This window comes from Arachis hypogaea, chromosome 8 (genome assembly GCF_003086295.3).
Source record: "Arachis hypogaea cultivar Tifrunner chromosome 8, arahy.Tifrunner.gnm2.J5K5, whole genome shotgun sequence".
Taxonomy (NCBI): Eukaryota; Viridiplantae; Streptophyta; class Magnoliopsida; order Fabales; family Fabaceae; genus Arachis; species Arachis hypogaea.
In genome coordinates, this window is record NC_092043.1 from 48003925 (window position 1) to 48028663 (window position 24739).

Here is a 24739-nt window from a genome sequence, read left to right on the forward strand (position 1 = left end):
TTATCTTTATATTTTTGTCTCCATATCTAACAGTTATAAATAAACGTAGTCTAAATGAATAATATGGATTAGTGGATCATCATTTATTATGTAACTAAGATCTAAGCTTTATATGAAGATTTATATTTTTCTTGCAATGAATTCGTGTGCCTTACTCTTCGGTTTAGAATTTGCGCTTTCGTGCCCTTTAATTTGCTGCCGTTTCTTTTTTTTTTATATTTAAAAAAAAAACGCTTACAGCCAAGAATTTGATAGTCATTTTGAAGAAAGAGAGCATAACAACTTTCTCAAAAATATTTGCAAAATTTGTTCTATGTTGACTATTTTCAACAAATTGTAATATCCTTCATTTTATTTTTGTTTTTCAACTTTAAAGTTTAAACTCATCCTTCAATCTTCACCATGCACTTACAAATTAAGAATCAATCCGGACCTACATGCAGAGGTTTACAATAAAAAATCATTTGTTTTTATTTTTATTTATTCATTCTAAAAAATAATTAAATATTTATTATTGTCATTAGATACAAATTACCATCCAAGAGTATACAAAATGAATATTTATTATTAGCATTAAGCAAAGGATTTAGATCTGGATTGATGAAAATTAGCGACAACAACAGTGTTTAGGGTTATGGAGAGGAGATTCCCACCACCTTCTTCAACCAAAACCAACACATTTTCAGACTTGTCTTTAAGGAAAGACCGTGGCACATGATACCTGTTCCAACACATATATATATATATAATTAATTATTTATTTATTATAATATAAAGTAAAGAGATCGAAGACTCCCATGCACGTACATGCAGTTGTTTTTATATGAAATTGTTAGTTAAAAATCGTTAAATAATTTAAAATATTTGAATAAATTATTATTTTTTAACGGTTCTTAATTTATAATTTTACTGTAAAAATAACTACACCTGAATTTTTACGAGAAATTAAATAATTGTGAGTAAGTTGGTTGGTTGCATGACTTACATTGATTGTGAAGGGTTGCCTTTGGAATCATGGAATAAGATCCAATAGCGACCAATGCTCTGTCCATTAACCCAAACTTCACCTTTACCCATTGAGCTTAGGTCCAATGCAACAGGGTCATCACCCTCTGGTGTTTCAAATGTACTCTACAAATTCAATTCTCAATTACTCTTTATTCTTAAAGATAAAAAGTAATTTATAAATTTAAAATATTGCATAAAAGAAATTATCATTTTTTATCATAAAAAAACTATAAATAGACAATTTAACTAATTTGATGTTCATCACTAAAGATTAGATCTAACCAAAAAAATAATTCTGTAAAATGAATTTAACTAGTTCTTCTAACACTTTGAAATTAGAAATTGAATAATATCCGTATATTTGTAGTATTTATTTCGTATCTAATCTAAATTTTATGGATATTATTCGATATACAAAATTATCAAATCAGATAAGATTCGATCTGCAATTTAATAGAATCAGATAATGATTATTATTTTGATATTTGCATATTCAATTTGGAGATTCACATCTTTAATCAATAAATATATAATTGAAGAATATAAATATTATAGGTAAAAAATGTGAACCTAACCCAATTCAATCTTTGACGGATATTATATTTATTTTTTATAATTAAAATTGGTTTACATTTTATAATTAAAAATAATAATTTATTGATTCAAAATATCAATTTTGTAGAGTCCCTCGTCGGCAATGTCATCAATCAAAGTTACACTTCCTAGTTACTCTGTTATAAATTTTAATGCATGTGTAAATTATAAGCCAAAAAAAAAGGAGACATTTAATTAGATATTATAATAGTATTTTTTCCATTAAAGATTGTGAATAAATGTAATGGAACCATTTGATGATTTGAAATAAATTAAACAAAATAAACCATAAATCTTATGAGGAATTTTCACACATACATAATTTGGTCATAATAAATGATCTCTTACTATAATTATTATTTTGTCACATGTCATGTTTCTATATATGTTGCATTTTTGTACAATCATCATTAAATTTTTATGAACTTTAAAAGATTGTGCCTTATTATTCTTGGATTAGAGGCAAAGCTTCATGTATTGAAATATTCAGTAACAAAAACAAATAGCCGAAAATAACTAAAATTTACTTTGTTATAATAATTAATAAATATTAAATAAAATAATTTTTTTTATTTCTCTAACATTATCGCATATGTAAATTTACCTTATACCAAACAAGCATCTGAGTGGTAATATTTTCCAGTGGAGTCCATTCAGTATCATTGCTATTTTGTTCTTTATATACTTGTAATTTCTCTCCCAATAATCCAACCTATTTTGCAAGCCATGAATAGTTTAAAACAAAAATGAATACCATCTTAGAATCTGTTACTTAAATTATTTAACTAATAATTACTAATTATTTAGTAGAGTAAAAAAGAAGAATACCTGATATGCCCAAGTGGAATTGGTCAAACTAAGTGACTCCTGTTCACTACATTGGAGTTCCACATCCCTTAAGCCAGCAAATCTTTTTTCCAGATATGCCCCTGAATCCTTTCAATCAACACAACCTCACAAAATTGTTACACTCATTTTTTACCCAAAAAAAAAAAGCAAAAAAAACTAAAATTGTATTCAAAAGAAACATATCGTAAAATAATTTTTAAAGTTTGACAAAAATATCAATCATGAAATAATTTTGTTTTTGTTGACAAAAAAGTCTAACACGACGGTAAACATGATGCTTATGTGACAATCTTATATAATGTTACATCAACTTTTTTCATTAACAGAAACAGAAGAATTATTCAACGATTAATCAATTTTGTCAATTTTTTAATTTTTAGATTATTTTATTATTTTTTACTATGTGTTTAAATATGGCATAATCAAAATCCTTGTTATAAACATACCGGTAGTCCAACCATAACACTGAGGATAGAAAGGTTGTTTGTCCCTTCATTCACTGTAACTGGGAGCTCTAATGTGAATGACTTCACATCATGATTTCCATGTGCTCCACCTAGTACATTTGAATTAATTAATTAACCACATAATTCAAATTAAACTAGCTAGGTTCATAACATAATATTGTGTGATTATGCAATCGTTTAATTAATCTGGCGGTTCTATAATTTTACTAAATTTTTAATTAAATTTTTAGCTATACTTCTTTTTCTTTTTTATTAAGTCCTTATATCATATCAAATTATATAATTAAGTTCATACTGTGATCAAAACGTCAGAATTAACAAAATATTTTATTAAATAAAACGAATATGTCTAACACTTAATAGAATATTTTATTAATTTCAACATTTTTATCACAATAAAAATTTAGTTACAAAATTTAATATAACACAAGAATTCAATTAAAAAAAAGTATAAAGATTTAATTAAAAATTTAATAAAATTATAGGGATCGACAGGATAATTAAAGCTTATGCAATATTGTAGGTACCTATATATGTGGTGTTGACAAAAGCATGAGCAACATGTGCCCTGGACTCAACAACAAGTGTTGGTTCGCTACAAGATAAATTATATTCAAACCTGCATTCATAAAATAATTAAACTAATTATTAAGAAGTTTGTTAGTTGTTCAAATTCTACATACACTATGAATGAGACAAATTAAATAACTAACCTAGTAGTGTACCAAAGGTAATCTGATTTGTCTTTAGTTGTATTCATTTGTTCAAGTAGAGTGTTTGATCTGAGTGGGGTGTCATCAAAATTTGGAATCACATCTTCAAATTTCTCCCAATCATCTATTGAGCTGAAGTTTTGTCTATTAAAATAGATTCTTGTGTTGTTTGTTGTATTTACCTACATTGTGGTTTAAACAATGAATTAAATAGATAATCACCAAAGACAAAATTGGTACTATCTTTAACTAAATTAAATTGAAAATTTAGGATAAGTTTGATTTGCATTTTTATTTTTTGTATTTTTTTTATTTTATGAAAAAAAAAGAAAACGATAGATAAAAAATAGAAAATAAAATTCTACAGGGTAAAGTATGTTTTTTGTTTTTAAAATTTATATTTTCTTCTAAAAATATCCCTAATCTTTAATTTCATTCAATTTTATTCCTAACGTTTTCGATTAATTCAATTTTGTTTTTAATGTTTTCGATTTGTTTAAAAACTATTCCTGAACGTGTTTTTTTATTTTCTCCTTAACATTTTAGATGAAATTAACATTCAGGAGTAATTTTAATACAAATTAAAAATGTTGAGAACAAAATTGAATATAATTAAACGTTGAAAATATTTAAAAAAATTATAAATATTAAAGATAAAAAATATACTTTATCCTTTTAAATATAAAAAATATCGAAAATAAAAACGCAAATAAAACACACTGTTGTTATTTATTACTACTTACATTTGCTGTATTGAATGTGACATTTTGACAATCTGGTAAGATACTAATTGACTTAGGTAGCAATTCATAGGTTTTGTTGCGGAATTGGACATTTGTGTTATTCACTCCATCATTGTTTATGAGGAATGCAACACATCCTCCATGTTCTTCTTCAAAAACATAACCCTGCTCAAAATTATTCTAGAATTATTGTTCAAATATTTAAGTTTCAATTAGTGAAACATTTTAGAGAAAGAAAATGTGATCACCCACCTCTTGCAATTTACCTAAAGAGAAATTACTTTGAACTCCTTGCAACAAAGTTGAAGAGCAAGACTTGATTGCAGCATGCAATTCCCTAAGATGTCCCCACTTAGGTTGCCTCAACAAACCTAATAACAAATTTTGGAAAAATTAAGGTTCTAATGAGGTATATATATATATTGAGGTAGCAAAATAGTTTTATATTAACGTGTATTCAAGTTTTATTATGTGAAAAAAAAATTGGTTAATTTTGACTTCTACTATCTCAAAAATAAGTTATTTCTTACTATGTCATAACACACCTAATTGAATATCTAGTAAACAATTTTAAGCTCTTAAATGTAAAGCAATTAAACTAAAATAGTTAATGGTGTACACTTACCATATTCATCAAGAGGGGCTTGATCATAATATGCTGTTATAACATAAGCAGAGGCTGTTCTCCCAAAGTTAGTTCCACCATGGTACTATTTCAGTTTGCAAACAACATTAATTAATTGAACATTATATAAGGAGTATCCTAAGGTGGTTTAATAAAGAGTGCGTTTAGATGGTTTAATAAAGAGTGTGTTTATATGAAAAAAAAATATCTACAAAATTTTGAAGAATTTGGCTAAAGAGTATCCTAAGAACGATTTTATTTTATTTTTTTAAATATTGAATGTATTTGTTTCAATTCCTAAGTAGAGAGTGAAGAATCTAATAATTATTCTTTGGTAGAAATTTTCGTGCAATTATCTTCGTATAAAGTTGATATTTAAGAATCGTTAGATGATTTGACAAATTTGACTAAATTATCATCTAATGATTTTTAACTATTAATTTCACACGAAAATAATTACATATAAGTAGAGATAGTAATACAACCTAGACCTGCAGGTATCCACCCCACCCCTATCTGATCGGGGGCGAAATCTTGGGCAAGACAAGGATAAAGTCGAATTTAAAAAATATGCTCAAATATTGTATTATTATAATATTTTTAGTTTAATTTATGTAAGAACAAAACAGATTTTATCGAGTCATTGTAAGACAGAACGAGATTAAATATGACAAAAATCCGTCTCATTCTTCTCCATTGCCCCCTCAACATGTGAGTCGGGGAAAATAATGTTATTAACTATTAACTTCATACAAATAGCAAGATAGTGATAATAATAATAGAGAAATATTTGTGATAATGTAAATTTAGGTTAAAGTCTTGTAGAAAGAGCAAAATGACTTTAGATTTAAGAAGATGGATGGACCAACAGACATATAATACAAATTAAAAGAGGGGGGGGGGGGGGGACCTTATATGAAGTCAAAATAGAGTTTAAAAGTGAGAATACCATATAATAGTTGACATAGCTTCCATTTCTTGCAATAAAAAGAGTGACGTGAAATGCAATGTCTTGTGCAGATCTTATATATGGCAACCCACCATACACTTGATAACTTCAACAACAGGGTAAAAAAATGGAAACAGTTAATCATCTTGAAATTACTTTTTTTATTAGATAATATAAATTTGTAATTTGGTCAAATAATTCATTTATCTATAAATAAACTATATATATCAGTCTGAAATGATGACTTGATATTTACACACAAAAAAAAGGTTCTTAAACAATATAGTATATAGTAGTTTTTCTTGGGATCAAAGAATAAGAAATGAATAACTATGTAGAGATTATGTATTTTATTAATTTATTTATTGATTTTTTTTTTTGAAGAATTGATGAACTTACAAAGAAGTCCAGTCTTCGGTCCATAATTTGGGCTTGTTGGGCGAGTTTGGGCCTGGAAAGGTTTCTCCACATCTCATGCCATTACATGTATTGATCTGCATGAAAACCATGCACAACCTTAGAAAAATTTAGACTAGAAAACAAAAATAAATAAAAGACCTTACAAGAAACTCAACAATTGAAAAAAAAAAATTGCTAATTAAGGTTTTAAGTTTCCTATTTTATTTTGGTCTAAGGTATATAAGGTTAATAACGGTGACTAATCTCCTTAGTAATAACTAATATATATTTTGAGAATTCAAACTCCTAACTAAATGTTTAAGAAGCCCAATTAATTAGCTATGCTATACTCCATGATTCCTAATTAGTGAATTACAAAATTATTAAGACTCCTACTAAAAACAAAGTACCCCTCTTATCACTAATTCCTAAACCCTAATACTTTTAGGTTTTAGCATCAAAATGTCAATAGAAGCAATAAATATTACCTAACTTATTTCGTAGTAAAAACTGTACTAACGATTTAACCTCAAAACACTAAATCCAACATATTTTTAAAATTATAGAAATTAAAATAAATAAATATCTAAAGATATATAATTAGATAACTTTCTTTTTTTTTTTGTCTATTGATTTAACTCATGAATCGTGAGCTTTATTTAAAAATTTATCATTTGCATTGAATTGCTACATGCAAAAAGTAGAATTTAAATTTCTAATACTTATTTAAACGAATTAATAAATTAACTACTAAATTAACTCAAATAAATTATAATTTTTTTATTTTTCACGATATTTTTCGGACAGCATGAAATGATTAAACATAAACGGAGTAAGTAAACTAACCACTGGACCAGGAGCATCAGTTTGCTTGCACATAACCCATGGAACACCAGTGTCAAGGCTCAGTGCCATTTTTGCAGCCCATTGAACATACTGTGGTCCTCCCACACCGAATGACCTTTCCACGTTTTGATATTCGTTTTCAATCTTCCATTAATTTAATTTTATTAGTTATGATTAATTAAAAACAAGTTAAAACTCGTTAAATTAAATTTATATAATAATAACTTGGAACCATACCTGTGACAATATAATTGGGCCTCCTTGTGAAGCATATAAGCCCTCAGCTTTCATCATGTTCACTATTTTTGTTGTAAAATTTTGCATGTAGAACTACGACATTGGAATTTTGGAATATACATATTATAATGTGTTTTCCTATACTATAATGTTGTCTTATATTATATCCTTAAATTAAATAGCATGTACCTTGAATGGCTCATTGTCTGTTCGGTAAACAATTCCAGGCACATCATGTAACCAAAATGGGAATCCCCTACATATTTATTAACAATATTTTGATTTAGTTATTTTATTTTAGGCTTATATATATATATATATATATATATATATATATATATATATATAAAATAAGTGATTTGGGGGAAAAAATGAATACAGAAATCAGACAAAAATAAATTGTGTTTCTATCTCTGTACTTATTATTTATTAATCTATTATAATTGTTCGTTTTTTTAGTAGATAAAAAATCAAATAATTTTATCATGAGATAGAATATTTTGCTTAATTTTATATTTATTTGCTCCTCCAAACAAGTCTATATTTTTGCAATAGTGAAATAACTAATTACCAAATTGGACCTTTTATTTTTTTAAAGATACAAAAACTCGAATTCGCAACCTTTAAATAAGTATGAAAAGATTATGTCATTTGAACTATAGCTTATTGGATTTACCACACCGAACTTTGATAAAGAAAATGTTTTAAGATATATAATTATAACCTATGAAACTTGAACATTAATATTTAATTAATTAATTAACATATGTAATGAAGCTATAAAAAATTAAAGCGATCTCTGTTATAAATATAAGGTTTAATTATTCTGTTCGTTTTTATAATTTTATTGAATTTGTAATTACGTTTTTATTTTTTTAATTAGATTTCTGCATTATTTTTAATTTTATAATGAGATCATTCTCAGTATAAAAATGTTAGAATTAATTGAATATTTTTTCACAAATTTAAGGTATCTATAATTAAAAATTTAATTAGATTTTTTATCACATTTTTTGAGACAAATATTTTATTAATTTTAATATTTTTGACATAAAAAATAATTTAATTATAAAATTAAAAATAATATAAACTTTCTGGGATCTAATTAAAAAATTATAGAAATTTAATTATAAATTTAGTAAAACTAATCTATAATTAATAGAATAATTAAACCTAAATATAATTACCCGTATGTCCATTCACTCTCAATGAAAGGTCCAATTCTGAGGCAAACATACAAGCCTTGAGCTTGGATTTCCTTTATGAATCTGACCAAGTCATATCTACCACTGAAATCATACTGTTGCATTGTATGTAGTATTTACATTCTAATTAATCACTTTTAATTAATAAAATTCTTATATCAAGTATAATATTGAATAGCTACCTGTCCAGGTTGAGGCTCGTGTAAATTCCAAAACACATAGGTTTGAATAACATCCAATCCTCCTTCTTTTGCTTTGCCTATCAAATCTGGCCACATCTGCAACAATTTTATTCAAATCATGTAATTATTTATATGAAAAATAATCAAATTATAAAAGCCTTGCATAGGAATTGACTCATACACCCCAAGTTGCAAACCTAATAAAACTTGACTAACTAACCAACCATTTAAAATTATATATATTTATTTAACATACTTTATATATATCATATATTCATATCCGTGATACAATAGTAAAAATGTAAAATTGCATGCTTTAATTTGTGGTTGAAAAGAGAGGCTACGGGACAGCTTTATTTATTGTTGTAAAAGGGACATTTTTAAAAAAATAAAATAAAATAAAAATTTAAAAGGATTTTTTTAAAAGAAAAGAAAGAAAAATGGGCATGTGTTAATAATTTAATATTGATCATGGAGGAGATGGAAGGATGAAGCTAGAAAGGATAATGAATAATCACAAGCTTCAAAATATGGACTTTTTTCATTTTAAATTGACTATTTAGTAAAATATGGGTAGAATTATTGAATAATGGAGTTCAAAATAATTATGAGCTTCTTCTTTCATAAAGAATTCTCTTCCTATATTTATATAGTTGCTGTTGTCTATTACGTATACATTAAAATCAGTTATTAATATCAACTATTAGTATATAATACATATTAAAGTATAAATATATATTGAAAATAAATTAAATTATATATATTTATACATAATATATAAATATATTATGCCAACATAATATATTATTAGTGGGCTGATTTTAAGAAAAAATATTCAATTTGGTCCTAAAATTACATTCGAACCTCAATTTATTCTTTAAAATTTTAATTGCATCAATTTAATCCTTAAACTTTTCAAATTTTAATCACGTTAGTTTCTGCGACGGTAATTTCCGTCACAGAATCAATTAAAAAGTTTAGAGACTAAATTAAAGCAATTAAAATTTTAAAAATTAAATTAAGATTTAAGTATAATTTCAGGGATCAAATAAATTTTTTTTAATGTATAAATAATATTTTTGGCTGTTATTTCTAGGTGCTAGCTAGCTACATTTGCATTCTGTGGTTCTAGCTAGTTCTACAGTTATGCCGGCAATAATAAAATGACATTAATTTCTCAAATGGCTTGTGAATTGTTCAGCAAGACCTAACAAGTATTCAAAACTATAAATAAAAACACTATATATAATGAAAAAGAAAAAGAAAAATTTTATGGATTTTTACTTAGTTTTTTTTCTTGTAGTGAAATGTTTTTTTTGCTAACAAGTAGTCTAAAAATAATTACTAAAAATATGAAAGTATATATATTTTTAAGAATTTTAACATTTTATTTCTTTTTAGTAAAAGGTATTATATTTCTTTTGACTTATTAACTAATACGTAACAAAAACATTGGTCAGTTTAGTAAAGTTTTTGAAACAAATACTCTATTGAGTATTGACTGCATAGAAATTATACTAATTGACTGTATCGAAAATAGACATTCCAAAAAACAACAACAAAAAACACACTATTTTATGACAATTTATATGTACATCAGAAAAACTTTAACTTATAAATCATCACATGCTAAAACGATTTATGTCGGGGCGGAGCTACATTGTAGGAAAGACGAGCAAAAGACACCTCTAATTTTAATTTTTTATATATAAATTATATGTAAATTTTAATTTAACTCTTTTTAAAATTTTATTTTAATATTATTTTATTGTATAAATATTTTTAACGCCCTCTAATATTTTATCTAGCTCCGCTCCTAATTTATGTTCTAACCTAAACCAAAATATCTTGAGACAATTTATATAAATAACGAAAAAAAATATGTATTGAATTTTGATTTAGAAAAATAATGTCATATTGATTTCTGTTTAACTTATTTATGTAAAAAAAACCTTTTATCTTCTAATGTATAATAATGTATAAAAAAAAACCTATTATTCAACTTAGTAGTTATTACACACTCCCTCTCTCTCTCTACCCTGATTTTGTAATTTGAACAACCCCACCAAATTTATGAGATTCAAAATTTGGCTTCATGTTAACATACATATCCTTAGACATTACTTTAAAGCCAACCTTTTACCAGAAAACCAAACCCTTTTTCTTTATGGAATGCTTACTAATGAACGCATCATCAAACCCATCCCCTTATTGAGATTTAAACAAAAACAAAAATAAAAAATTAAATAAAAAACTTGAAATAATATTGAATGAAATTCTTATAATGGCAATGTCGAAAAAATGAGTATAATACTGAGTAACCAAATTATATTATGAGAGTTGAACCATAAACCAAAAACTTTCAGAGAAAAAAAAAAAGGAAATGAGAAAAGCAAAAAAGTATATATACCTTCGGAGTACTTCGAGGATAATGAATAGAGCCAGAGAAGAGGAGTTTCCTCTGGCCATGAATGAGTAAAGACCTTCCATCATATGTAACACCATCTTCTTCTCCAACAATGAATGTCAATAATGACACCATCATCACCATCACAAAATCCATCCACTTTTCCATCTTCAATACCTCTTACAATATTAATGCCTTCTCTACTCTGCCCAATAAATACACCAAACCTATATATATATAAAGTAAATGTTAAGAATACAATAATTTAAAATTATTTTATTTAACTTAATTTTTATAATTTATACCTATAATATTTATAGTTATATACTTATTATATTTAGGTTTAATTATTTTATTAGTTTTTATAATTTTATAAAATTTGTAATTAAGTTTTTTTATTTTTTTATTTTTAATTAGATTTTTATATTATTTTTTATTTTGTAATAAATTCTTGTAAGTATAAAATATGTTAGAATTACTACAATATTTTTTCATAAATTGAAGATACATACATACAATTAAGAATCTACTTAGATATTTGACTATATATTTTTTTGTGAGAAATACTATGTTAATTTTAATGTTTTTTACACGAAAATAATCTAATTACAATGGTAAAATTATTGTAGAGATTTAATTAAAAAGAATATATAAAAATCTAATTATAAATTAGACAAAATTATAAAAATTAATAGAATAATTAAACCTTATATTTAATATTATGTATTTATTCTAGCGATAATTAATCAATGTTAATAAAAGCTAAAAAAATATAAGTTATGACTACTTATTGTTTCCAAATTATGGCTCCAAATATTTTTGACGTATAATTGTTAGAGAGAAATTAAATAAAACTTAGGAGACATGTGAGAGTCACAAATGAATAATTGAAGTAGGTGAACTGAAATGTTTGTGATTGTGAGAGGGTGTGATTGGGACTAGTTTTTTTCTTTCTAATGTGACATACCAAATTCCTGGGTCTTATTCAACAAAAAAGAAGGACATACACGAGAAACAGTTGGAATTATTCCTTTTTGCCAGAATAATAATAATAATAATAATACAAACACACACTTCTAGCACACTTTAACTGAATCAAGTGGTTTAATTTAGCATTTCTTTCCATTAATAACATAAAAAATGTGAATCTCATGAATAAAATAAAAGAGAAAAATTTAAGGCTAGTATAATTTATTATTTTTAGATAATATTTTTAACTATCAATTCAATTTTTTTGATTTAATAATTTAATAATATATTTTTAGCTCATATTATTAAATATTATTAGCTAACTATATATTGGCTAAAAATATATTCAGATAGATCCTTACAAAATTTTGCATTGGACGTTTTTATTTCTAAAAAACAATTTATTACATTAAGACTTTTGAACTTTATAAAAATAAGGTACCTAATTTTTTTCATTATATATTTTTATGATTTATTTGTCTAAATAAAAACAACGAATCATACTAGGATAGAGACTTATATATTTTATTTTTATAAAATTCAGAGACTTCAATGTAATAAAAAATTTTAAAAACAAAAATATTTGATATAAAACTTTTTAAAAACCTATTTAAATATATATCTTCATAAATTTTACTAGTTCACTAGCATTTCTCTGAAATAAAATATATAATAAAGGTAGATAAACATTTTAGTGAATTTACGCTATACATGTTACATACAGTGTTGGGTCAATTTAGTGTGAGTGTGACGCTGTATAAAATATATTTATATTTATAGCATTTATTTAAATAGCTTTTATCATATACTGCCTCTATAACATTTATCCAACAAGAAAAGGTAACAAATGTAATATTACATTTTTTTATATTGTTAATAAAAAAAATGCAGAAACAGCAACCTATTATTGTTGTTGTTTTACACGTTAACTTAGCGTGGCTGAGTAGCTACTCAGCCAAGGGTCACATTGAGTGGTGAATGTGGTTATCTCTCAATTTTTAAGCTAACTTCGACAAATTAGGCGTCAATTATCAGTTCAGAATAAGTTTTAAGAAAATGACAAACATATGAATTTTTTTTTCAAATGACAGGAAATTTTTTTTTTAAAAAATGAAAAATACAGACAAGAAATCAAATTTTTAACTCGTTTTTTTCTATGCACCTTTAAGTAGTTATTCAAATAAATTTTCAAAAAAATAAAATCAAATATATAATAAATTATTTGTTTAAATTATGAGAGTTTATTTATCGTTTGTATTATTTAAAAGTTTTTGAATATATTATTTTGGTGATTTATCTTATTGTAATTAGACACGATTATATATATTAATTTTTATGATATTTTTTAATTTGATAAGCTAAAAACTATTTTTTTTAAGAATTTTTTACTGAATAATGGATTGTTATATGTACAAAACGAAATTCGAATTCATGACACTTGTTTAAGTATATTAGTAAACTAATTACCAAATCAGCTAATTTTTTATTATCGAATATAATGATTGTTCGACCAATTTAAATTAGTTATATTGATTATTCTTTTAATGTATTTTTTTTTAAATTAAGATGGGGCGAAGCTCTGTTTTTCTAATGTTAATTAAACATTTTTTAATTCGTTAGTAGAGTCTTATAGCCATTGCCCAAATTAGTTTTGAAGCATGAGTAATAAATATCCCCCCATTAGCTTTGTTTTTTTTGGAAGTCACTCAAGAGTGAAAGGTTCCTTCAAGCATTGGAGAAGGCCCAAGCCCAATCAAGCCCATGGGCCGAAAAACATGACATATAATTAAACTAAACTAGTGGAAAATAGTAAAATACGCATGATTGGTCCCCTATAAAACAATAATGAAGGGGACAACATAAGAAGGTGAGGTCAAGTTTGGCAGCCGCTATTGAAGGATGAAGAACCTTCCCAGAAACTATAACCTTTGATAGAGACTATGAATTATGATGTTCATTTCACTTGGACCTGCTCCTAGTTGCTACATCCCAAATAAATTCCATCACTCCTGACAATGATGTTTCATCATTTTTTGTTTTCCTTATTATTTTAATTATTGCTGCTCATCAACTATATGCTTCATTATGTTTAATTATATATATTTTTTATATATTAAACGAAAAAGGCTTTTAAGCTTACAATTGGACTACTTTACAATGATTGGTTGATATAGCCGACACTTGATGCTCAAGAAAAAAAATATCATAGTTGCAATGTACACAATAAAAAATAAAATAATAAAGGATAAATTATTCTAACCTATCTTGTCTTTTAAATTAAGTGAATCTAATTCATAAGAGGGATATATATATATATATATATATATATATATATATATATATATATATCGATAATGTTAGAAAGAAACAAAATAATCAGTCTAAATAATTTAAATTTATTTATTATAATAAAATTAAAAAAAATAATTTTTAATATTTTTTATTAATATTTTTTAGTTATTAAATATTTTTTCGTATATATATGTATAATAAAAAATAAATTTAATTTTTAATTAGATATTTATATTTTTTTATTGAGTCTCTGTTCCATATTATATTTTGTAATTAAATTTTTGTTGTGATAAAAATATTAGAATTAATAGAATATTCTATTAAACAAAATAAATATATCTAATATTTGAGTAAATATTTTGTATAATTTAACAAAAACTTTTATTAATTCTAACATTTTTATTACGATAAAGACTTAATTACAAATCAGATGGAAACTTAATTAAAAAAAATATATAAAAACCTAATTAAAAATTCGAGAAAATTATAGAAATCAACAACGGTCATATAATTTTAGAAATTTAGGGTATACTTGTATAAACAAAAGAGAAGCATATATAAATATATGTTGTGGGTAATATTACATAAGTATTTATTTTTTTATTATTATTTTAATTGTCATATTTGGAGATAACCAATTATACTTCTTTCTAGTTTCGAGTGTAAGGAATTTAATTTCAAGAATAAATTAATATATTAAAAGTTGTCTGAAAATTTAATAAAAAAATGTTTATTCTACTATTTTTTTTTTTGTGTAGATGTTATAGGTAGAGGTACTTTCAACGGATATTACAAGCTATAGTTTTATTAGTACTATTTAGAGAGAATTTATCTCATAAAGGATTGAGTTGTTTACTTAATTTACACTAATTGGTAGGATGAATACAAGAAAAAGACTGTATAAATTAAGTGTTATTGGCCAAAATAATATGTATATTTTATGTCATAAGTCTGTTGAAACTACTTTTTATTTGTTCATTGGTTGTGAGCTCATTTAACAGGTGTGATGTGTTTGGTTGTTCGCTTTTAAAAGGATATGGGCGATTTCAAGTATGCTCAAGCAACACTATGAAAGTTGGACGAATATATCAGTGAGAAAGATGGAACGGCAGCTGTGGTTGGTTGGTTTTTTGCAGTCATCTGAATAATTTGGCTAGAAAAAAATGATAGAATCTTCAAAAATCAAGGTTCAAGTGTAGTAGACATTATTAACAAATCCTCTATAAGTTACAATGAGTGAATTGGTAATGAACCTTATAATTATTGATGACAATATCAGAAATAATTTTTTTGAAATAAGAAGTTCAATACAGTAAGGTGGAGCATTTATAAAGTCCAGAGTTACAATACAAACACTAAACAAAAAAACTGAGGTTCTTTCCGACATTGCCATCAACAACTAGACTGAACAAAGCCAACCCACTCTTTGTAGCTCCTAATCGACTTGGTAATAACTTCCGCAACACATGTTTCTTGATTCTTGAAAATCCTGACACTCCTTTCCAATCACGTATTCCAAATAATAGCAAAAAAAACCAATCAGCCACCTATTACGTTCGACTTTTCTTACAGGAGCTCCTGTCCAACACTCAAAGTGTTGCTCAATGGTTCCTGAAATAGACCAAAATTTATTATAGGCATATATCCAAGCACACCACACCTGCTACGTGAACTCACAGCCAATGAATAAGTGGAAATCATTCTCAATTTCTTTTTTACATAAAACACAAACCATATCTCTGTGATTAATAATGTCCAATCTAATCAATTTTTTCTTAGTATTGACCCTACCAACTAACACAAACCAGGTGAATAGCTCAATTCTTGGTGGTACTAGTCCTCTCCATATAGATCTAGTGAAACTATAACTTGTAATGTCTTCCGGGAGAGTCTCAACCTGCAAAGCCTACACAAATGAGTTAGTAGAGTAAACTCCTGATCTATCAAATTTTCATACTATTCTGTCCTCCCTCTCACTTGTTAACCTGACAGATTGTAGAACTCCATGAAGTTGGTTAACTAATTCTAACTACCATTGGAATAGTACTCTTCTTCAATGAAAGTTCCATATCCACTCAAACCCATCCCAAAACCCACAGTTCCCTATAATAGATCCGACTTGATTTGAAACCGAGATAAACCTTGGAAATACATCCTGCAACACACCACATGGTAGCCACTTATCTTCCCAGAAATAAATTCTTCTACCATCTCGTAACTCTAATGATAACCCTCTGACCATCTTATCTTTCGCTTGCTGTTCTCTTATCTGCAATTGACAAATGTCCCTCCACGGGCCCTTTGTATTAGGAATCGGCTGATAAGAAAGAAGAACATTTGGCTTCAAGTCATTGCAGAAGCACACAATTTTCTTCCATAATGGGAAATTCTCCTTTGAAAACCGGCACCACCACTTGAACAACAATGCTGTATTTTGGAGCACTGCATTGCCCACGCCCAAACCTCGAAAGCATTTTGGAGCTTGCACAATATCCCACCTCACCAAAGGTACCCCATCCCTTCTGTCCTCGTTACTCCACAAGAACCTCCTTTGCAAAAATATCAACTTATCTGCTACTGCTCTGGGCATCTTATATAAGTTAAGATAGTAAACCGGCAGACTATTAAGCACATATTTGATGAGTACCAGCTTACCAACTTTATTAATCGTTTTGGCTTTCCACAGATTAAGTTTCTCTTCTACTTTGTCTATAATAGGTTTCCATGTCTTGACCAATTTCGGATTCGTTCCCAAAGAAATACCAAGATATTTGACTGACAATGTTGCTTCCTTACACTCCAACAAAATACACATTCTTTGTGACCACTCTTGCTCGTAATTAACCGAAATCAAACTAGATTTATCAAAGTTAATACTCAAGCCAAACATCATCTCAAAACAACATAAAAATCACTTATAATTGCAAATAGTATTATTTTAGCACTATGAGTTTTTATTTTTGTTTTATTTTGTTGTGTTAATTTTTTTTAAAAAATAGTCTAATAGACCTAGTGAATTATTAACTAATAAAATATAATTAACTACTCACGAGTCTTATCAGATAAGATTTACGAAAATTGTTAAGAAGCCGATAAACTTCACCGCGGGAATTTGATTATGTTTAGAACATTTCATGATTAAACCAAAACAATTTGCAGAGAAATTCATATACGCACACAAAAATATATTCACACTTCACAAAACACTGGGATACCGTTATTATTTTTAATAATTTAATTCTTTAATGTATTGATATATAGTATAAATTTTTTTATTATATATATTCTTTTAAATAATTATTTATATAATTAAAAAAATAATATTTTATTAATATGATAATAATAAAATAATAATTAAACACATATATAAAACTTTTTAACATTACATTAAAATTAAATTCAATTGAGTAATTAAAATACTAGGTTGTACATACAAGAGTATAATTTATTAGATTGTATTAAGATTAGGAGTCCTGCTAGGTAGATAATAGACTATTTGTACAATATGTATAATAGATTATTGAGTTACAAAATGAACATCTCTCATACTATCTAGAATAACCATTCGAGTATTAGGGATAATAAACATCTTTTCAAAAATTTAAACTAATTTTGGAGTTCATCAAAGATTAAACTTTTAACCTTTTAGATCTAACGTTCTAATACTATATCATGATATCACTCATTTCAAAAATTTTAACTAATAAAAAAAGATAACACTAATAGTTATATCTCTAATACTTCATAAACCTGTATTGTATATATTGTACAAATATTTCATTAACTCTTCGTACTTTTTTTAAGATTAGAGATTGAGATTAAAAAAATTAAATTAAATGATAAAAAAAGTAGAAATTATATTAAATTTTTCAGTGTCAGCTTTGAAAACAAACGCTAGTTTATTGATTATGAAGGGAGGCTGTGGATATCAAAAAAATAATAGAAGTCAAAGGAGTTTCAAAAGGGGTGGTATCCAAGTTGGGAAAGGGAAAAAGAAAAAGACAAAAAGTTGATGGGAAGAATTAAAAGAATGTTCAACATAATCACAATATATATCTTTTTTTTTTTAATGAGGGTATATATCTATCTATCTAAGGAAAGCTTAGCATATTTCAACAGAACTGGTCCTACATACTGTGTTCATATAAATCTTTGGCGAAGGAAACATCTAAGTAGCTTCCACATATATGTCCTTATCCATTTAGTAGATCATGCACCACGTCACATGAACTTTCTAGCTTCGATTAATAATATTCATTTTAGATAATTTTTTTTTTGGAAGGGGATAAAGGGTTTTCGCTAACAAGTATATTGTTTTTACTTTTATTAAAAATATATATAAGCATAGAATTTTTTTATTAAAAAAATATTTAATATTATTTCAAAATTAAAATTGTCATTTTGTTAATAAAAAAGAAGTTATTTTTGTATTAATTGAATGTTCTAATTATTAAAAGCATTTGGGTCAATCACAAAAGATATATATATTAGTACATGTTTTTTCTTATCATTTCTTGTGAATATATATCAACCATACCAAACTCGAAAAAAGAAACAGAGATTGTAAATTTTATTTTATTTTTTAAATTTAGAAGTGAAACTTTGTAATATTTAAATAAATATAAAAAATTATGTCATTTAAATTATAATTTGTTGACTATTTTAATCTATACTTTTAATATGAAAAATTTTAACTGTCCCACCCAACATAGTTACATTAATTTTCATTTTCATAGCAAGGTAAAAATGTGTTGCGAAGATATATATGTACAAATAAAATCAATAATACACATAATTAGATGCACATGAATCAAAATTAATATACACTAGTCACAATGTTTGATGTAAATGTAATACTAATGTCTTCTAACTGAAGATTTTTCCTGTGTAAATTAATCAAAAGGTTATATGCACGTGGTGTATTATTATTATTTTATTATTTGTTTAATTTACTATGTCTATGTGCAATTCAATAATCCTAACTCCCAAGCCACTATTAGAGATTATTATGCCATAAGAATATTCTATCCATATTAATACCCTCTCCTATCCTTTTAGATATTTCAAGTTACCAATAAATTTCTTGTCAAGTGAGCCTCGGTCAAAAGGTTGCATAACTCAATCACCTACCCATTTAATTTAAAAAGTAAATAAATAAATAAACAAATAGATTAAAATCGATTATCAAAATCAATTATTAATATAAAATATAAATTAAAAATAAATTAAATAATAATTATTTATATATAAATACATAATAACTAATTTTAACAAATAATTTGAATATAATTTTAACATTTTTAATAAACAAAATAAGATGCAATTAGCAGTTAAAAAAGCAATAAAGAAATGGCCGACCAATAATGTACCAAACCACTTTGAATGAAAAGTTATCTTTAAAGGGATGGCATGGTTTAATGAACTTATCTTCTTTTTTTTTTAATTTTATATAAAATACTATTTTGACAGCATGCCTATTAGTGCCGCAACAATCCAATATTAATATTCTCATGCGATTTGAATAATTAAATATTTGAAAACGAGAGTTATGAAAAATTATAAAGCGGCCATGCATGAATAATCAATTTTCATTGAATTAATAATTTTTATGGTACGAGGAGTTTTGTGTTCACCAATTGACAATACATGGGTTTTAAAATATATATTTAATATCTTTTAAAATTTATTTTAACAGTAATATAAATTTTCAATTACTATTTTAATAATTTATTCATTTTAGTATAAATAAATTTCAGTGGTAAATGACGTTTCTTTGAATTTATATCAAAATTTAAAGATTTTAACTAACAAATTAAGTAACAACAACAACAAAGTCTTATCATATTAGATGGGGTTCGTTATATGAATCAAACGATGCCATTGAGTTCTATCATGTATTATGTTTTTAAAGAGGTCGATGATATGTAGATCTCGTTTGACCACTTCATAAATGATTTTCTTAGGTCTTCATCTACCTTTTACCTCTTGCCTATCTTCTATCTCATCCACCCTCTTGATTGGGTACTCTGTTGGTCTTCTTTTCACATGTCCAAATTACATGAGACGCGATTCTACCATCTTTTCCACAATAGGTGCTACTCCAAATCTCTCTATTTCTTATATTTTCATTTTTTATTCTATTCAATCGCGTATGACTACTCATCCATCTCAACATCTTCATCTCTGCCACACTTAACTTATGTTCGTGCTCTCCTATGGCCGCCCAACACTCTGTACTATAAAACATAGCCGGTCTAATAGTAGTGTGATAGAATTTACCTTTATGTTTTAAAGGCACTTTTTTGTCACAAATAAAACCAACACTCCACTATTTTGACCAACCTACTTGGATCCTATGATTTACATCATTTTCAATCTCTCCATTATCTTGTATGATGTACCTAAGATACTTAAAACTCTTAACTTTTCGTAGGATGTTTTCTCCAATATTCACCTATATATTAGGGTTTTTTCTTCGCAAACCGAACTTACATTCCATATATTTCTTCTTGCTATGGCTTATGCGCAGACCATACACTTTTAGAGCTTCTCTCTATAAATCCAACTTCTTATTTAGGTCTTTTCTTGACTCTTCCATAAGGACGATATCATCGGCAAAAAGCATGCACCCTGGCACAGGCTCTTAGATATGCTCTGTGAGTACTTCCAAGACTAATGTGAAAAGGTATACACTTAAGAATGATCCATGGTATAATCCTATACCAATAAAAATTTTTTATGTCACACCACTTTGAATCTTCACACTAGTTGTAGTCCCATCATACATGTCTTTAATTGCACGAATATATGCGATCCTTACTTTTTTTTGTAAAACCTTCCATAAGACCTCCCTTGGCACCCTATCGCACGCTTTTTCCAAATCAATAAACATCATATGTAGATCCTTTTTATTACTACGACATCTCTTCATCATCCTTCTTAACAGATATGTCGCTTCAGTGGTGGATCTACCTGGCATAAAACCAAATTGGTTTTCTATTACTTGTGTCTTTTGTCTCAACCTCCGTTCTATTACTCTTTCATGGAATGGTTCATGAGCTTGATCCCTCTATAGTTTTTGCAATTTTGTATATCCTCTTATTCTTGTAGATAGGTACCAAGGTGCTCTTTCTCTACTCATCTGACATCTTCTTAAACCTTAAAATCTCATTAAAAAGCTTAGTTAACTAACTGATGCCTTTCTCTCCAAGGCCTTTCCAAACTTCAATCAGGATATTATTGGGTCTTACTACCTTACCATTTATCATCTGCTTTAGAGCCTCTTTTATCTCAAAGTCTCGAATCATTCGATAGCAGTCGAAGTTTTGATCTTCCCTCGTGCATAACCGACGGTTCAGAAGAGTCTTCTATCCTTCATTAAATAACTCGTAGAAGTAGCTCTTCCACCTTTCATTGATCTTCTCTTCGTGAGCCAACACCTCTCCATCTTTATCCTTTATGCACTTAACCTAATTCAATTCTCTTGTTCTTCTTTCTCGGCTCTTTGTGATTCTATAAATACCTCTTTCTCCTTCTTTCGTGTCTAAAGACTGGTAGAGACCCTCATATACTATTGTTCTTACTTCACTTACAGCCACTTTTCTTGTACACTCTTATTCCACCACCAGGACTTCTTGTCTCTTGATCATATCCTTCTATTTTCATCAAAACTTTCTTTTGTCGTTTTTCTAATAACTTATTCCATCTCCCTCCACATCTCTTCCGTGCTTCATTCCCATTCCACTTTGACTCTTCTTCTACCCGTCTTAGAAAGCTTCTTTGTTCCTCACCTTTTGTCTGCCACCACCTCGTCCTTGGGTTTTCCATATGATGTCTTTTCCTCAATTTTTGTTCAATGCAAAAATTCACGACGAGCATCTTATGTTGTGTTGTTAAACTCTCTCCCGAAATAATTTTACAATTAAACCAAAATTTTCAGTCGACTCTCCTTAACAAGAAGTCGATTTGAGAGCTTGTCATACCACTCTTATAGGTTATAAGATATTTGTCTCTCTTTTTAAAACATGTATTCGCGATGAGGAGATTAAAGGTTGAGGAAAAATCCAAAATAGTCTACCTAAAACCATTGCCATCGTGAATACTTCCATACCCAGTCACTTCTCTTCCAACATGGCCATTTAAATCTCCTCCTAAAAAATCTTATCTCCCGAAAGTATGTCTTGGACCAAACTCTCTAAATCTTTCCAAAACCTTGTCTTGTATTGCTCTTTCGAACCCACTTGCGATGCATAGGCGCTAATCACATAAAAAGTACATCCTTCCACCACAAGTTTCATAGAGATGATCCGATCTCTCACCCTCTTGATATCTACTACGTCCTTCTTCCACTGCATATCCACGATAATATCTACCCCATTCCTATTTTTCACCTTTTCCGTATACCAAAGTTTGAATGCCGAATTATCCAACTCCCTAGCCTTCGCACCAACCCATTTTTATTTCTTGTAGGCACATGATACTAATCTTCCTCCTTGTCATGGTATCCACCACATTCATGAATTTTTCTGTTAGAGTGTCTATGTTCCATGTCCGAAATCTCAATCTTCTGTTCTCCCGACCTTTATCTTTTTCTTTGTGAACTAACTTATTTACCCTCGCCCGTTCACGAAAATGCAGGAACCCTTGCTCATTTAACACTACACATGCGCATCGATGCAGCGACTCTTGTTCATTTGACGTTGTACGCAAGCTATATAGCGCGTTGCTTCCGAACAACGACCTAACTTTAGCGCAATAATGTATTTGATCATGTCATAAAGATTCGACTAAATTTTTATGTTGGCTGTCGAAGAGTTCACACAATCCTCCTCCTTTATCCGGGTTTGGACCAGTTATGTACCGCAAATGTAACATAGACAGAGTTTAACTAACAAATTAAGTGATGCTAGTAAATTATATGAAAAAAATTTTAAATGGCCCGTGAAAATTATTTCGAAAGACAACAAAGCCTTTACAAAAAAAACCCCTTCCCGACCTTTAAACTTTACTTCTATGGGACTAATTAGTTTTTGTGTAAGTGTTTTTTTTTTTTTTTACACAGGGATTAATCAGTATCATAAAAATAAAGACCAGGAGACGAATTGGATATTTTTGTTTGTTTAAGAACGTCGTAATCCCTTCGAGATAATTGTCAGGAGTCAGCCGAGTTTGGATATTCACTTTAAATTATAATAATGGATATGAGATCGATCATATACTATATTTTTACCCGAAAATTTAACATAATAATCCATGATCTTCCATGAGCTTTCAATTTTCTTATCAAGCGTGGATAGATAATTTCACTTTTCTTAGTGAACTAATTTCAAACGATAATAAATTAAAAAGCTTCAAAATGTCAAAAGCATGAACAATAATGAGTGGTTTAAACTAATAATTAAGATAATGAAGAATAATATTGATGTTTATCTAAATAGATCGATCAACTAAATTAAGTAGTATAGAAAAAGTAGTAATTAGAGAAACGGGATAATAATAGCGTTGAAAATTAGAAATTAATCCCTTCGACTAATTGATAATAATGGGGAACACGATGTTGACTTTTCTCAGAGTGAATTAAGGCCACACATAGAAGGGTCAAGAAATTAAACTACCCAACATTGATTCATAATAAATAATGTACATATTCGAAATTACAATTAATTAATGGCAGTTATAAGATGCTAGTAGAAGCAGTATTCAAATATGGGAATATTGGACTATGATATTATTCTTTGGTTTTGGTCAATTTCTTGCGGGACACGAACTAACTAAATGTTCTATGTTACATGTACACGTGAGGTGCCACCATGTGAGAAATTCTGTCTGTTCATAAATACTAAAATATTCTTTTAATATTATGATGAAAAATAATATGATATCAAATTATTAATATCGAGATTTGATACGGATTTATGATAATATATGATTAATATGAATATAAAAATTATGATAAGGTTTGTACGGTATTAATGATGAGTTGATGTATTGGATGTTTTTATTAACTGTATGTGCGTGATTCTTTCGAATTGAAAGGGAAGGGTGGTAGGACGACACTTTTTCGGATAGTAATTTATTTAATTAAAAAATTCGGGAAATAAAACTACACAATGTTCTAGAAACAATTTTAATACACGATTATCCTCAAATTTATTATGTAAATCGTGAATTTTAAACACGATGTAGTGTTTGTTCATAGAACCCAAGACAATTCTTCATATATCAGTTTTTGTTGTTTGGTTTGATTTGCATGTG

At 27.2% G+C, this 24739-nt stretch overlaps 1 protein-coding gene across 1 annotated transcript; it reads right to left on the minus strand.

Annotated features, from left to right (window-relative positions):
- Positions 1-446: 446 nt before the first annotated feature.
- LOC112707967 (beta-galactosidase 6) lies at positions 447-11436 on the minus strand. The gene is made up of 18 exons (XM_025760030.3): positions 11228-11436; positions 8818-8913; positions 8618-8730; positions 7620-7686; positions 7431-7523; positions 7194-7337; positions 6348-6442; positions 5949-6054; positions 5000-5084; positions 4627-4745; positions 4375-4539; positions 3632-3813; positions 3446-3537; positions 2898-3007; positions 2431-2538; positions 2207-2314; positions 986-1131; positions 447-721 (listed from the first exon to the last, which is right to left on the minus strand). Exons 1-18 carry the CDS (start codon positions 11390-11392, stop codon positions 574-576), a joined length of 2142 nt encoding a protein of 713 aa, XP_025615815.1. The 5' UTR covers positions 11393-11436; the 3' UTR covers positions 447-573.
- Positions 11437-24739: the final 13303 nt, after the last annotated feature.